Source organism: Asterias rubens, assembly GCF_902459465.1.
Source record: "Asterias rubens chromosome 8 unlocalized genomic scaffold, eAstRub1.3 super_scaffold_89, whole genome shotgun sequence".
Taxonomy (NCBI): domain Eukaryota; kingdom Metazoa; phylum Echinodermata; class Asteroidea; order Forcipulatida; family Asteriidae; genus Asterias; species Asterias rubens.
Window position 1 is genome coordinate 1,149,277 of NW_022985693.1, and position 16,979 is coordinate 1,166,255.

General features: G+C 38.2%; 1 protein-coding gene across 2 annotated transcripts in view; it reads left to right on the forward strand.

The window, feature by feature from the left end:
• LOC117305537 (AF4/FMR2 family member 4-like) overlaps positions 1-15,586 on the forward strand; it is a 97,551-nt gene extending 81,965 nt beyond the window's left edge. Inside the window, exons 10-19 of one of the 2 annotated variants that reach the window (XM_033790418.1) lie at positions 1,030-1,174; positions 1,652-2,941; positions 3,347-3,435; positions 3,865-4,356; positions 7,845-7,911; positions 9,740-9,879; positions 11,172-11,246; positions 11,552-11,701; positions 12,578-12,891; positions 13,457-15,586. In XM_033790418.1, the coding sequence (XP_033646309.1) occupies positions 1,030-1,174; positions 1,652-2,941; positions 3,347-3,435; positions 3,865-4,356; positions 7,845-7,911; positions 9,740-9,879; positions 11,172-11,246; positions 11,552-11,701; positions 12,578-12,891; positions 13,457-13,575 (2,881 nt within the window). In that variant the 3' untranslated portion in view covers positions 13,576-15,586. The remainder of the gene's footprint in view (positions 1-1,029; positions 1,175-1,651; positions 2,942-3,346; positions 3,436-3,864; positions 4,357-7,844; positions 7,912-9,739; positions 9,880-11,171; positions 11,247-11,551; positions 11,702-12,577; positions 12,892-13,456) is intronic. The other variant, XM_033790419.1, reaches the window with a different exon arrangement.
• Positions 15,587-16,979: the final 1,393 nt, after the last annotated feature.

A 16,979-nucleotide genomic window follows, 5' to 3' on the forward strand; every position in this document is an offset into this window, starting at 1 on the left:
GTACATTTATTTGATGAGTTTGTAAATGGTTGATGGACATTGTTTAATTGTGTTTTTCACATGTTGAAATTTTATCTCAGTAAGAATGTTTAGTATGCAGACCGCAAAACAAACAGAACCAAATGACATTGAAACAGACAACCTGAATTCATTATATGAATTTGTCTTGTAACCAATTAAACCAATACTATACAGTGCATCATGTTAACAGCTGTATGGGGTTGCCTGTAGTGAGTAGAGAATTTAACCACACTGGGCAGTTGTTTACTTAGGCAGATAGTTTGTGGACACCATGGTCATAATGTCCAGTCTAACCATTCAGCTCATAATACTATGAAATTGCTTCTTGCAGTAATTGGATTGCTTTCCACAATCAATCTTAAGTCTAGTCAACTGTTCAAAGAGTCCACGTAGTTGGTTCAGGTTTTGTGGCAACATGGTGATAATAAATGCAGACTAATCTACTTACAGTTTCAAGTGATTACTACTTCGAAATTGTTTCACATTTGCTAGAAAGTATATATTAAAATAAACGCAGCACCCCACTTCCCCCCCTTATTGTTTTTTTACAAATAAGGAATTCCAGCTGAATCCAGTTTTGATACATTTAATGGCCATGTTAGATGCTTGTTGTATTAACAATACCTTGTAGTGTAGTTTATCGTTTCATATATTCTGGTTGTGAAACTATACTACTTGATCACTTTACTATTCAAGAACCCAAATGCATGCAAGGAAGTCTCAGTTTCAGACGCAAAGGAAAACCCCTGGGAATTACTCCAGGGAAATCCCAAACACAGTCCTAGGGACTGAAAACCCAATCCACATACTGCCCCTGGCGTGATTTGAACCAGGGTCCTAGATGTGGAAGGTGAGGAAAGAAACCACTGAGCCAACCCAACCAGCCAAACCAGAATCCAAATGGATAAGAAATGAAGAAACCTGGATTGGAACCCATAACGTTATAGATTGTATTGAATGTAGTCCTATCAATTGACTCCTATTATTTCTTGTGTGTCTTGTTTGCAGGCATTCCGATAAGATGGATGCCGGCAGGTTGTCAGACTCATCGAGTGGTAGCTCCTCTGGTGAGTCTGATGATGATAGTAGCTCTGGTAATGAATCCGATAGTGAGAGTGATGCCAGCTCAGTTGAAAATGAGTTATCTCTTCGGGTGAGTACATCTTTTACAAAAGTGGGAATAAAAGTGTGTTGAGAAGCCCTGTGGAAGTTGCACCAATGGGGGGGGGGGGGGAACACTAGGTGGCAGCAGACTCACCAGGTAAATCTTAAAATTGCTCGCATACTCAGAACTATGTAAAAATGGAAACCGGTAAGTCTGCTTCTGCCTAGTGCTCAAAAGTCTCCAATTATTTTATTATTTTCGCGCTGTGGGTCACACTATTTTGAACTAACTTGTCAGGGATCCAATTTATCTTTGAGACTTTTGTGACATAATAAACGTCTAGTATACAAACAGTTGAATAATTCATACATTGATGTGCACAGGATGATCCCCATGACTTGATGATCAGATGATCATAGTGATTTTATTCAATAGACGTCTGATGGATAATATGGTTGATTCCTTTATATATATATTACATACAAACAAATACAAGTTAAATTGATTTTGCTATTTGACCCATAGGAGAAGTCATCTTACAATCTTCACAACCTCATCCATCATCGAGGTATCATTGAAGGACAGAAATCACCAGGAGCTCTTAATCCTTCCAAGCAACCACCATTGGCTGCTTGTAATCCCCCTGCTGCTACTACCAGTACTGCAACTACACCCACTCCTGCAGTTAGGGAACCACAACCTTTCCCTAATACCAACCAACATAGACCCAATGTGCAAGGAGGAAGAAGGGGTGAAGGCAAATTTGTTATTGGTGTCAAGGATTTGACCACTGTCAACCCACATGAGGATTATGATGGGGGAAGTTTCAGCAAGTACAATGATAATAATATGACAGATTTCAACAAGTTAAGTAACATGTCAAATGAGAGGAGGACACCTTTGCCCAAATCCCCTGTCAGAACTAGTGGCAGTGGTAGTAAACCAGTTGTCAAGCGTTGTCCGAAGAAGCCCTTAGAAAAAGCACCTTCAGTTGGGAAATCGAAAGTGAATTCTCAAGGAAGGAACGATACAACATCAAAGGAATCTAAGACGGATGTAAAAGGGTCTAAGCAGTCTAAACAATCGAGTATAAGCAGTGCAGAGCACAAAACTGGAGTGAAAACAAAGTGTAATAAGACAAATGCAAAGGTAGAGAAAAAGACCCCTCCTAGGTCAAGAACTCCGGAGAAAAAGTCTGCTAAAAAGCCACTGACGAGTGAATTTGTGAGTGACACTGACAGTAGTGATTCGGATTCTGAAGTGATTGAAAGAACGTTATCACCAAAGAAGGTGAATGGAGCAAGTAAAACCCACTCTGTGTTCACACCGCCTCACAAATCAACTACGAGTACTGAAATCAGGTGCAAAACATCCAGTAAGGGCAATAGAACTAAGGAGAAAGGCAAATCCAACTCAGTCAAATTAGAGAAAGAGACAACTATGGCACCCCTGGAGAAGGTATTCATGTCTATGATTGGTCCACATGGTAGTGGACCTCTCAGTGAACCGTTATTATCACCAATAAAAAGTGAGGAAACAGATAAGATATTCTTGACTCCACACATGAATACATCAGAGGTAACTTATAAAGATGGTACCCCATCACTTGTGGTTAAACTCAATCGCTCTCTTTTAAACCGGGTGCCTGAGCCACCATTAAGAGATCCATGTAGAACAGAAAGAACTCCTGAACACATTGATAGTGTCTTACAGAGTACGTTTAAGAATGAAGAGATTGACATGGAAGAGGAGAGGCCGCCTCCGTTAGTAAAAGTCAAAGCCAAAAGGAAGCAGGAGGATTTAGAAGAGGAAGAGGTCAGTAGTCAAAACAACATGTGCTTTGTCTTTTCTTTGAACTTCTATTGTTTTATTTTGTGCTGTTTATTGTTTCATTTCATTGATTAATTCTGGTTATGAAGCAAAGAACTTTTAGAAAAGGGTCCTTAATCATTATACTAGCCAGGAACCCAGTGGAGAGAAGACACAAGAGGAAGTTTTCTTTTATATGTGGGAGGAAAACCCCAGAGGTTATTCCAGAGAAGACCCATGCAGTCAGGTACGAACTAAAAACCAAATCCTTGTAGTGCCCCCCCCCCCCCCCCCCCCCCCCTAGGTGTGATTCAAACCCGGTCCCAGAGGTGAAATGCAATGCAAGAATGATTTGACTTTGTTTAAATTTAAAAAACTTTTTTATTATAAACAATTTTCTTCCTTTGACAGAACCTTGTCAAAGAGTCGATGAGCAAAAAGCCAAAGAGTGATATGAAGTCTTCAAAGAACATTGTAACTGAAGAGTCTGAACACATTGAGTAAGTATGAGTATTTAAGTTTTAAGCAATTAATATATGTAGTCGTACATGTAGAGTGTCCTCGCCTGGTGGTCTAGTGCACCGAATTCAAGTTTTGGTGGCTGAGTCTTCACAATGTTGGTTTGATTCTCGGTTTCGGCACTTGTGTTTTTGAGCAAGACACTTAACTAATTTTGTTCCTTGGCGTTTATATCCTAACTTATAAATGGAATTTACCAAGTAATAAAGTACAAGTAGTCCTATAGTAGTTATAACCACAAACATTCCCTGCTACAGTTTGACGTCTCCTTAGATAACTAGCTATTTAAAAAAAAGGTTGAACAATTTTAAAATGATTTTATATTGTCGGTCAAACTTGTCTTACACAGATGTTAGATAATTGAGTGGATTGACATCTTGATTATTTAATACATATTGATAACCTTGTAGGTATCTTCTCAGATTGCCTGATAGTGACACTGTACTTGATAGAAGGCGGCCTCCTGAGCGTCGGAGCAGCACTAACAGCGTATCCAGCTTACTCTCATCACAGAGTAGTAGCAGTCGTAGGAGTGATCGGGAATCACAACCAAGCAAACGCCGTAAAAAGACCACCAATGATTCCTTAGACTCAAGCTGCAGTAGCAGCAGTAGTAGCAGCAGTGGTGGTGCAACAACAACCTTTCAAAATGTACCTTCAAACCCAGCTATGTCTAGCATTAAGGGACATGAGTGGGGTTCACCTCCTCCCCAAGGAGAAGAACGGACAGATAGATCACAGGACTCTCGCAGTGTATCTAATGATGTAACATGTACAAGGAATGGTCATACGTCAGCTGGTGAGGAATGGGGTGATGGGGCGGGAGGTGACTATACACGGACCATGCCTCATGCTGTAAGGAAGAATCAGATGGACAAACCAAGGATAGACTTTGAAGAGAGGTGAGAGTTACATTTATAACACTAAACCAGATGTAACATTTGGGTTACATAGTTTATTTGTTTGTTTGTCTGTTGAGATGATCTTCCCATCAAGGCAACTCGGCAAACTCCCAACTCCCACAAGGAGATATAAATGTCCAGCTGGCAACATCCAATCTCTCTTGTACAAACTTTGGTTTATGTTTATGATTATGAATTGCACAAATCAAGAAATTGTGACTCAGTAACTAGACAACAATACTTATTCTAGTCATTGTATAATCAGCAGTTAGCTTGGTAGGATTTGAACCCACAACCTTGTGCATGCAAGTCCAACAGTCTAACCACTAAACCACGGTGACAAGGGTACCTTGTTGGTAGACTGCAGTATTACTTAACTCGCTCAGTACCATGTTTTGTTTGAATCTTCAACTCGCAGTTGGAACAGACTCCATTTTACCTAGCATAAAGGCAAAACAAATACAAGAAAAAATGTGAGGAGACCGAGAAAAGCAAAAAGCAAGCAGACATTAAAGAATTACGTATTTTACATTCATAGTCATAGACATCCCTTGTCCAATTGGATTCCTGAATACTCCCTCAGAATACATTTTAAAATGTGGGAAAACAGCTTTCTTAAGCCACAACTTGGACTCTGATGTCAAAATATTGTCAAGAGACTTGAAACTGGAGTAGCAACACCTTGTCAAATAACAAACATGTACAGACAATTAACAAGAGTTTGTATTTACAGCGGCAATCACAGACCTGAATTCATATTTGCACATCCAAATCCCAGCATTTGGAATAATAATAAATACTAATAAAAACCCAAAGTAATTGGAGTGGCTACACTGTTGACTGCCTACAGGGCTATTCCTTTACATTAAAGTGGCTGTCACAAGTAGTTTTATCAAATGTGTTACCCTTGAGGAAAATGAGCAGCATTATGAGTTACAAACTGATATCTTGTGTAATCCTCCACAGTAGCGTTCAGTCTAAGCCTGCGGCTGTGGATTCTAGGACTATACTTGTGTTGCTGTGTACTTAACACAGTGCATTCGGCAGTTGATGACCTGAGTGTTCCTTTAAGCAGTTAGCCCATAACGCCTACTATTGCCTTAATCAGGCCATGATCAGGCCAACCCTGCTGGCTCTATTCATACCCCTCTTAGACTGAAAGTCAGTGGACTTGGTTAGGGCTTAAAACGCCCAGCCTTCGCCCCTGTAACTCAACATCCAGTCTGGCATACAGTGCCCCAACTCAACAATAAAGAAAGAAAATCAGAGAGAAATGCCTGCTAATCTGCCCTGCAGGAAAACAGCAGGCGAGTGATGTGGTATTGGGGATACACAGGTTATATTAGTACATGAAGGGCCTTTAAAGGAGAAGTGTGAGCTACAAGAAGCAGGCAAGGTTAGGGCAATCTGGTTTAACCATATTCCAGATGTTCCACAGGAAAGTGTTTCCCTATTTCTGAAATCCTGTATGCATCCCAAAGGGACTAAAACATGTCACAAGTAAAAACCAGGGCTTTGGTTGTTTTCATTGTAACCAGCATAATTTGGGTACAGGTACAGTGTCTAAAACGTGAGATGCAAAATGCAGTCAATGATATGGACACATCCACATGGTTTCGGTATGAACAGTACAATGTTCATGTCTGCTATCAATTGGATAGTCACATGTATACTGGTTTACTTGGGTTTGTACCGGTTTGTACCGGTTTGTACGAGTAACTTCTTTCTCTGTAAGGGACGGCTCTGTGCTATAAAAAGACCCAAGGATTTGAAAGGAGGGTAATACATTGTTTCGAATGGAGAACACTTTATTGTCAACTTGCATGATGATGATACCCTGATGTTAACATTTTCCATGTTATCACTGGCTTGCAATGGCAATGTTGTGGAGTAATTGTTTGCAATGTGCAGCCAAAGGGCTATGGCTCCATAACCAAAGTTGCCAATTGGGACATGATCGTAACAATTTGTTTAGTTTCTGCTTGTATTTGGTTGATTTTGAATGATAAACACTGCCTTTAACGTGATGCCACAAGGAGTATGAAGCCAGCAGGTGATACAGTGTCGTATCTGTATCTGGACAGACATGGCTGGCGTGGCCAAGCAGGGATTTGAAATTCAATACTTTGGCCGACAGTGTGCACGGCCAGCAGGTGTAACAACATGATTTGCTGGCTTTTTAAGCTGTGGCCCTGGTTTCCCCTTTGTGCAGGACTGGGTATCTACAAGAAGGGATCGCTACTGTGATCATTTAATAAGATCAGTTTCCACTCAAACAACGTACCTCTGTGTGATGACTGGATGCGTTATCAATTCTTCAGGATGGAAATTTCAAATACACCCATCCTCTTTATTCTTAATGTGTTCTTATTCCTGTCTTAATTATTTCTAATTATGTCAGTCAGTGTGCCTTGATTGTATTTCCATTTCTTCTCAATGAACTTCATTTCATAGTGATATTACTCCAGTCTTTCTTGACTACACATTAAAGACAACTAACCAATACTGTGGTACTAGTCATTTATGATTGCAGACTTACAGACAGTCAGTGACAAACCTTATGATTGATTTTCACATGGATAACTCACAATTCTATAGACATTGATCATTAAAACAAAGTGATGTTGGAGGTCTGAGTGCATGTATCAGTGCAGCCATGTGAAGACCAATCATTTCCAGAGGCTGTTTGTTAAGCTGGGAAGGAGTTGAAATGATGGTGTGATTATAAACTGATTAACCCTGCACAGTGAGAGAGTCCAACCTTGTCCTGATTACTCTAGGGCCTCCCACACTCTGCCTTTATTTCATTACCTTTTATCTTGTAATTTCATTTTCACCTTCAAATGGTACTTATCATGAATGCTCTAGTTATAACCTCATCGCAGAAATTCAAAGAGACTATTATAGGACCCCAAGCTGATAACCATACTGAGTCTAAACGCACATGTGGCAGGCAACCAATATGCCCAAAGCCAGTTTCCTGCACATAATGCACAAATGCTTAGAACATTGGCCCAAAAGCACCCAGCGGATATTTTAATCGCCTTAACTTAAGCAATTTCTACTAGCCAGAACAATATTTAGTTGGTGGTGTTTTAAGGGGAATGATATTGACCTCAATTCCCAGACAGACCTGTAGGCAAGGTAATCAACTTGCTGGACTGACTAGGAATGGTTGTCTGTTTTAGTTTTAGAGATAAGCCTACTGAGTGCCATCCTTAAACAAACTGACTTTTGTGAAAGGAAAGATGGTACAATGCTTCCTCAAATATTAATTAATTATCTGGAACATCTTGTTTGCATTTCCAACTAACACATTATAACAGGTGCCAGGATATAACGCAGCATGTTTAATTTGAAGGGGAAACCCATTATTTGGTTGTCATTTCAGTGTTGGAAAGACTGCATAAACCCTGGGGAGTTTCTGGATGCATTGTGTTTGACCAAACCTATTCATGTTGTACTTTTTTCTTTTGTATTCTTTGTAGACAACAATTTAGTGCTGATAGCTACCTTACTGAAGGGAAGAAACTGAAACGTCAGGCTGATTTCCAGGTAAATCCAAACTTTTAGCTTATTGACATCTGATGATCCAGTAGGTAACGAGTCTACAAAACACTCTTAATGTATCATGCCCTTCTCCATCTCAGCTCCCAATTAGTAATCTTGTGACCAATTTCATAAATTTCAGAAGTGCAAGTCCTGCAATATTTCCTCCACTTCAACCATTTCTTTTGCACAACTACAAACTCATGTAATCTTGACTCTTCTGCGCCCAAAAGGAACAAAATATTCTTGAAATAAGACAAATGGTACACTGGTACACCCAAATATTGATGTGGGTCCCTATCGGTCCATAGTTCACCCAGCTATACAGAAACATTTCCCGTCTTTCCGGATAGCACCCTGCGTCACCCTGAATACCCAATCTCCCTTATCATCATGCCCAGACAGTCATGTGCTTTAAATCATATCATTTTTCTTTCACAACCTGAAAATTCCTGCACTGCACAGAAACTCGCATTCTAACCCTTCACAGTTTGGTACATTAACACCTCTAGAGAATGGACATGTAGACTGTATTGAATTTATAAATGATTTTAGATCATGTTATAAATTTTCAACTTGAGACAGGCATATAGGTTGGTTGGGTTTAGAACCAGCTGCGTTATATTACACGTTAGTATAGTTACCTAATGGGACAGATTCAGGATTGATAATGTAGGTGTGTGACGCAGGCAGACAGTTTGTATTTCAGTGAGATGATATTTTTTCAACTTGGAAGTTTACAGACTTCACAATTTGTACTCAAATGTGATATACTTTCACTTAAGCTGAAATCATCTCTTTTCAATAAGGAAAGTCAGTTAAAATTCCAATCTGGTATGGGATGTTATGGAGAAAAAAAAGTATTAGTTGGCAGGCTTCACTATGTTTTGAATTTGAGCTGAAGGTCATATAGCCAGTAGGTAATGCCCTAAGCTTAGCTACAGTCATTCAGTCAAGTAGTAACACCCAACATCCGGTCTGAAATCCCCGATAAAGAGGGGTATGGCATACTGATAATGCCCTCTGTTGAATACCCTCAAGGGTACAGTCAGCACTACGACCACACCCCTCCTTAAATACACCAACTTACTTCTTATTGTTATTCAACGTCAGTTCAATGTTTATGTCATGGTTTCTGGGAAAATAATAGCACCTGTTATTTTTTAATTTTTTTTTCATAAAAAGGGTACATAACATTGAAAGTTTAAAATGGGTTTTAAACTTTACTAAATTTTATTTTTAGACTAAAATTGATTTTTGTATATAAGAACACCTTTCTAGCAACACATACTGACCCATTACATTACTTTACCCAAACTAACTCTAGGCTTGTTACCACCCCCCCCACCCCTTGATGTGACCATCTTTGGTGACCTACAAAAATAGAGCAACTGTTTCCTTTGGTTAGATGTTGTCCTTTACCACATTAAGAATGTGGGAGAGTTCAAGAGAAATCTAGGATTTGGCTGAATTACTGCCCAACAGCTCCCATAGTCTAACCTCTAACCTTTACCTACCCATAACCCAAGGCAGTCTGTTTAGCCATAGTAACTCAATGTTGATTACCCTGCTGGTATATTATCACTTCCTGATACTACTGAGTCGGTTATGATTTCATCTCATTGCTGATTATATTGGTTTATTTGAAGATACTAACCTAGGAGATTTGTTGTTGTAGTTGCACCTTCTAATTGCCAAATGTTCTTACACTATACATGTATCATCCCATTTGATTACCCAAGGCACTACCCAAGGCACTACCCGTACTGTTCTGTAAGTGGGTAGATTTCATAATAATCTTGATGTTTTTATTTTTATTTGTTACTTTATATAGACTGACAAGAATGTGAAATCTTTGATGTACTTTGATGCTGTTCTGTCGTTCATTCTTTGTGGTAATGCAATGGAGAATGACCCAGTTGTTCCTGATGAGAAAGCAAGCACCATGTATTCAGAAACCTGTGATATTATCAAGTAAGTTTTTTGTCAGTTGTATAATCAGTGCAAACACAAAGAAGGATATGACACTGTATTTAAATCAAGATTGACATATTTTGAAATCCCTATTAGCCCTGCCGTCGATTTCACAAAACTCTTCCTAACTTAAGACTAATCTTAGGACTTAGGACGAGTCCCAACCCTGCACTGTAGCAAGCAGACCTTAAGATTAATCCTAAGTTAGGACGAGTAACTCGTCCTAAGACGAGTAACTCGTCCTAACTTGAGATAAGACGAGTCCTAACTCTTTGTGAAATCGACGGCTGAAGCCTTGTTCATGTCATTCATGGTTCTTGCTGAAATCGCTGGGCCATTGTAACAGGGCCTCATTATACACCTCCGATTATTTTACTTATAAATTGGGCATCCATACAAATTGTTTAAAGGCACAGGCAGTGGACACTATTGGTAAATACTCAAAATAATTATTAGCATAAAACCTTATTTGGTAACGAGTAATGGGGAGAGGTTGATACTGATGGTATAAAACATTGTGTGCAACGGCTCCCTCTGAAGTAACTTAGTTTGCGAGAAAGAAGTAATTTTCCACGAATTTGATTTTGAGACATCAGAACTAGATTTTGAGGTCTGGAAATCAAACATCTGAGAGCAAACAACTTCGTGTGACAATGGTGTTTTTCGTTCATTATTATCTCGCAACTTCGATGACCAATTGAGCTCAAATTTTCACAGGTTTGTTATTTTATGCATATGTTGAGATACACTAAGTGAGAAGACTCGTATTTGACAATTACCAATAGTGTCCAGTGTCTTTAAGTGTACATACTACAGAAACTCATATCGGGAAGTAAATACACAAATAATCTATTTTGACCTGGTTTTTCAGAAGTTACCAAAAGTTTAATCAAAGCCATTTTGGTTACCTCAGCAACCAATGTTGTTAAATCCTCCATGGTTTGAAGGACAGAGTCCCAAAAAGTGGCACATATCCAAGCCCCGATTATCAGTCAGGTTTTTGAGAAATGGTAAAAAATATGATTTCCCACTATCTTTATCTTCCAAATCTTAATCTAATTCAAGATCTTCTGAGAAGTCTTCCATAAAATCATCCAACAGTTCCAGATTTTTTCTTTGCCAGACCAAAAACCAGCCATCGATATAATAATTTACTTTTTTTGTAAATAAAACTGCAATCAAAGTTAATCAAAGTAAGAACCAATGACAAATAAAGTTTGGTAAATGGAGAACCAACTAAGGAGAGTTTATTGAAATATTGAATTATTCTTTTCTGTCCTTTTCTGTTTTAGATTCATCTTAAAATTTAAAGGTAGTCATTTAAACCAAGATGCATTGAGTATGGACAAGAAACTAGCAGTATTATGGTGAGTAATAGACAAGATATTCTGGTTGGTCTCTGAAGCAATTCAAATTTATAAAGGTATTAAATGAGAGTTCACAAGTTGTGTAAAATAGGAAACCAAATATCTGGAGAATGGGAAACTTTGGAACGCTAGGTGGCAGCAGACTTACCTGGTTCATGTTGTTCTGAGCATACGCACATAGCCAAGATTAATGGACTTGCCTCATAAGTCTGCTGCCATCTAGCATCTGAAAAGTCTCCCACTAACCACATATAAGTTAGAACTCCAAGAAAGCTAACCCCATAATTTTCTTGATATCCCATCAGCCACCGGTGCCAGGGTCTTCTCTACATGAAGATGTTCAAGATGAAGAAGTCAACTGGGATGAAACTTGCCAGAGTGCTTGGGGAGCACTTCAAACATTCTTCCAAATCACAGCAGGCCGCCCAAACTCCCTCACCATGGAGTGCATCAAGGTCAGTTTATGTCAAGTCCATTCATTTTAAAAGAAAGGAATTTATAATTGCACACCAATCAGCCATCAAGTAGTTGCTTTTTGTCAAGGGCTCTCTTTAGCACTTTATGTAGGAATAAAAGTAAACTGCCTTGTCATTTGATGTGCCTTTCTGTTGATGACTTGTTATGTTTAGTTTGAGTTTTCAGTGTTTATTATAATGTATTATATAGCACCCAGGCAGATCCTTGCCATTTGATTGGAGGATTGTCCATCACGTGTAAGCAATTAAAAGTACTATTGCATGCTACGTCACTCAGTGTGCATTTTTCGTTCCATCGAAAAAGTACTATTGCACGCTGAGCAAAAAACATCACTTCGTGCGCGTGTCTTTGATAACAAGGCACATACTAGCATGCGGCAACTGTGTGTCTCAAAATAGCTGTACAGAACGCACATTGTCAAACAGGCCGACCCAAAAGAAACGGGTGTAATTTCACAATTAGAAATTGTAGGCCTTTGCTTTGTTTATTTTTAAGGTGAATCTCCAATCAAAATGACAAAGACCCACTTGGATGTTTTATAAAACAAATAATGAATGTTTTTCAATTGTGCAATTGTGCAAATATGTTCATTCGTTGAAAGATGAAATGTTCCATTCAACTCAGCTCCGCCTCGTTGAATAGAACATTCCATCTTTCAACTCATGAACATATTCGCACCATTGCACTCACAAACATTCATTATTTGTATACTGTCTGTGACTAGTTTTGCATGTGAATGTTATTTGTCACTATGGGACTCTGTATCTTACAGGGGGCAATCTGACTTGAGATGTAAAACACCAATGTTGTGCCAACTAATATCTTCCAACCCCTCTTCAACCTCATTACAACAGGTACACTGGAACCCCCTCCCCAATGTCACCTACACCGTCCCCTGCTGGAAGCGTTGGTTCTGTTGGTAGCCTGGGATCACAAGGAAGTAACAACTGTGATGCTAGCGGTAACACCTTGCTGCCATCCTCCTTGCCACAAGTACAAGGGAACAAGCTAACTAATGGTGTACCTCACATTATGTCATCTCCTGCCAATGTCTCCGTCCCTCAAAGTATTGTCAACAAGATGTCCACCTTTATTCAGACGTCCAATTATGGGTACTATGGGCTTGACTTCTGGGAACAGGCAGATACCTTGGCTCAAGAAAATATAGGTAAATGAAAAGCTTCATTCCTCAGGAGCTGTTGCTACAAAATATACCTCAGTACATTTATCTTAAGAGTATGCAAAGCAGTGTCATTAGTTGAAGATCATTATTGCAATGAACGACAACATTTTGAAATGCTCTATTCGTAGGCAACCAACTGCAGTGCATGCTAGAAGACCACTTACGTGTAGCACATGGGTCATTTTCCAAATAATGTATTGCGATCCCTAAGAAAGAAAATAAGTGAACATTCAAAATGTGAATGCCCTTTCTATGTGGAGATTTCCTAGAACTGGTTGCCTGTAAATTGCCGTGTGTGACATGGGCCTTAAATGGACTGTGCAAGTCTCACGCCATTTTGAACATTGAGATGCCTTGAAGCGTGTGAGTTTGTTTCCTTCATGCATTTAAAGCAATGTACGTGGTCCCAAAAAATGTATATACGCACAAGACTTGCACTATCTATACCAAAGAAGTTGACACTTTACGATCTAAAACCAACATAATGTGGCTGTAGCCATGTCATGAATGTAAGTAATTTAGTGGTAAATTCTACCTTTTTTCTTTGCAGAGTTTTTCCAGGAGTTAGATCGTGAATTGGACAACTTTGGCCATCTGACCCTTCACAGCAGTACCCTTGACCTTGTGCGCTACGCAAGACTAGGCTTGAGGAAACTTAAGAATTCATGACTAGCCGCTGTCCACTGATGTGATATCCATTCCTTTACTGCCTTCCTATCTGCCTGCCTAGTATCCTGCCTGGGTGTACGCTGATACTTCATTCAACATCTTGTCTTGTGTAGAAAGATGTTCATTCCAGTCAAGTGAGCAACACCATCAGTACGTACAGGTATTTCTTAAAGACACTAATCAGGGTTCTTAGCTCTTAGTATATGAGTTATAAGAGCACTGTAACATTATTAAAGCCTTATGTAGGTTCTAATCTGTTGTGGTTTGTGTAGTATCTTATCTTAAAAATCATTCTAAACTCAGACTCACGTCATGGACATTAAAGCCTTTGGTAACATGTCAATTAAACCACAAGAGGTAAACACCACTTACACAAGGTTATTCCTTCCAGCTTACTCCTGCTAAAATGCATACAGTTAGATCAAACAGCAGTAGTAGTTCATATCACTGGTAGCTCAACAAAAAGATGACTACCAATCACTTAAATGCAGTAGTTAAGTCTTTATCCATCTAAAAGACCTTTCAAGTAAATGCTAGTACTAGGTACTTGATGTCATAAACTCTTAACTCACCTGCCTGTGTTAGTTTTGAAGGAAATACAACACTTACTGGGGAAATATATCTACGATAATCTTCACACATAGATATTGTTTCCCCAAGTGAAAACACAATTTTTTTGACAGTCTTTTTTTTATGTGGTTGTTTTATAAGAGAAATGATGGCTAATTTATTTTTTATCATAAACTGATTTATAAACTGATGCCAAGTAGGATATGTTGCCAAAGTCGATATGTAGGTCAGTTGTACAGGGAATGTAAACCTTTGGTAATTAACAAATGATTGTTTCAAACTTCATTTGTATCAACCATCAAACATTGTCATCAACAAGAGATTTGCATCTTCAAGAAATCAGTGAATCTCAAGATCCAAACAGTAGTTATCTTTCCATGGTAAGCTGTTATGATGAAACGATTCCATACTAGATTGATGATGGTTGTGGATAATACAGGATTCCAAATACAAAAGTTGTATATTCCCTTGATCTAAATCAGATGGATTCTTGTGTGCTATAAAGTGTGTCTTGTACGTATGTTGTTGATATTTTCTTATTTAACATCTCTAAGTGCACTGTAAAATTTTCAATCGTATCGTGCTATAATTCCTAGCATTGATGATGAATATAAATAAGCATACTTTATAATATACAGAGAGTTGTCATGTATATCAAGTGTAATATAATTATTGAATATTTTGCTAAGATGATCATAATATATTCAACTCTGGCCATTGCTAAATAGTTTCAAAATATTCTTATTAACTAGTTCACAACCTAGGTGAGAAATGAATGTTTTACTGCAACCATAGAGAAAGCCTTTTTTCTATGCTAAAACATCTCCCTGTAGTCAAACTTCTGGTTTTTCACAAATGAAAAATTTGCTTTGATAATTCTAAATAAACTCCAGGATCTTGTTTGAATATTTCATCATGTACTGTAAAGGGTGGGCACAAATGTCACATCATCAGTGTTAAACATTCACAAGTCTTTGAGCACGCTCTTTAAATAACTATATCGCTTTGATAACTGACCCTCATCCAAAATACATGGAATGATGTGATGATAATGATGGCAGTCAGCTGACTTCTGTATATGTATTCGTTGAAGCAGCTGTAAATTATTATTATTATTATTATTATTATTATTATTATTATTTTTATAAAATTAGATAAGAGGAAAAACATATGTGAGAGCAACAACAATTTTTAATAATTAATAAACTGACAGGTAGTATGATGTCTTTATCATGTATTCATTTCCAGAAAATATTTTCCCAGCAAAACTCAACTGTTAATGGCGTTTAGACAATCAATCTTTTGAGATCTTTGAGTAGAATCGTGAAGTTCAGCAATTTGTTTTGTTTGTTCAATGAATTAACAGTTGCAAATGTTGTATTACTAAGGGAATCAATGTGTGGTGAAGAGGTTTTCAACTAGTGGTTTAATTGCAACGAGGCCTGGTTCTTGATAATTTTATCGAGACGAAGTCGAGGTAAATTTTAAAGAACCAGGCCTCAGTGGGTTTAAACCACTAGTTGAAAACCGATTCAACACACTTTGATTCCCATTCATAAACACCTTTTCGGTCAAAAACATCATCACTTTTAGGTCAAAAAGTAAAATAAATGCAAAAATTATAATTGTTCAATGATTTCTTTCAACACAACACCCATCCAGCTATGAAACGGTAAAGCCCTCCGCCGCCCTCGGGTAAACAACTCCTTGTAAAGGAATGCTGTGCGCGTCGCGCGTATCGCGCGATGTGGCACAACTGTTTCAGCTGTTGTTCTCGACCAATAGGAATGAAGAAACTGTCTTATAAGAACAGGTGCAAGGTCGCGTGTCATGCCCATGAATTAACACCTTTTACCGGTCATAAACAAAGGTTGATACACACCCACGTGACGCCCTCTCCACCAATGGGAATAGCGAAACTGTCTGAGGTATTTATGAATCTCTTTTAATGAATTATCAGAACAGACATGGTACTGGTAGTTTGGTGTAACTGTTGCCTTAAGAAATTTACTGTTAACATGGAGTATAAGAGATCTGTTGTTAATTTTGCATCGGGATAACTAATTTACTGAGGTTACTTGGTTTTTCCCCTTTCACCAATGTTAATTAAGCACTGATGTATATCAGTTTCTGTGGGGTGGGAAACAAAATATCAAAACCCACAGAACTCGGGAATGTACATGTACTTAGTATAAAGTTCTTTATTAACAATTTGGTGTAAAGGTGAAAACCAAGTTCAACACGTAGTACTTATTCCAAGCAGTTTAAATATAAATCTAGCCATGTCAAAGTCTAGGTCCAATAAGTCTTCTTCCAAGTACATGTGAATTGCGCCCTCTGTTGACCTGACATTACTGGTCTTGGTCTACCTGAATTATGTACAGGGTTATTCAGTCAAACAGTGTCTATATCATTCATGATTTTGATAAAAAGTGCCTGTTCTGTCATAAATTTGAAGGATTTATGAGGGATGTCCATAGAGAATCTAATACAAGACAATTTTATGAAACAGTATTTTATATATGTAAAAAAAACAATTAATAATACTATAGTAAAAATAATAAAAATATTGAGAATCCCAAATGATATTTTTGAAAAGAAATTTAATCCATTGGACATAAGTGAAGATTGATATTGGATTTGCATTTTTACAAGATTTGAAACTTCAATATTCACCATTGCTCATAATTATGCAGTTACCATACAGTTGAGTGTGTGTGTGGTTTACGTACCCTCTTGCAATGAATATTCAGCCACTGTTTGACAATGGTCAGGGTAATTAGTGTCAAGTTAGAATTGTGACCAACGATGAGAGCGATTGTTGTGGTAGTACG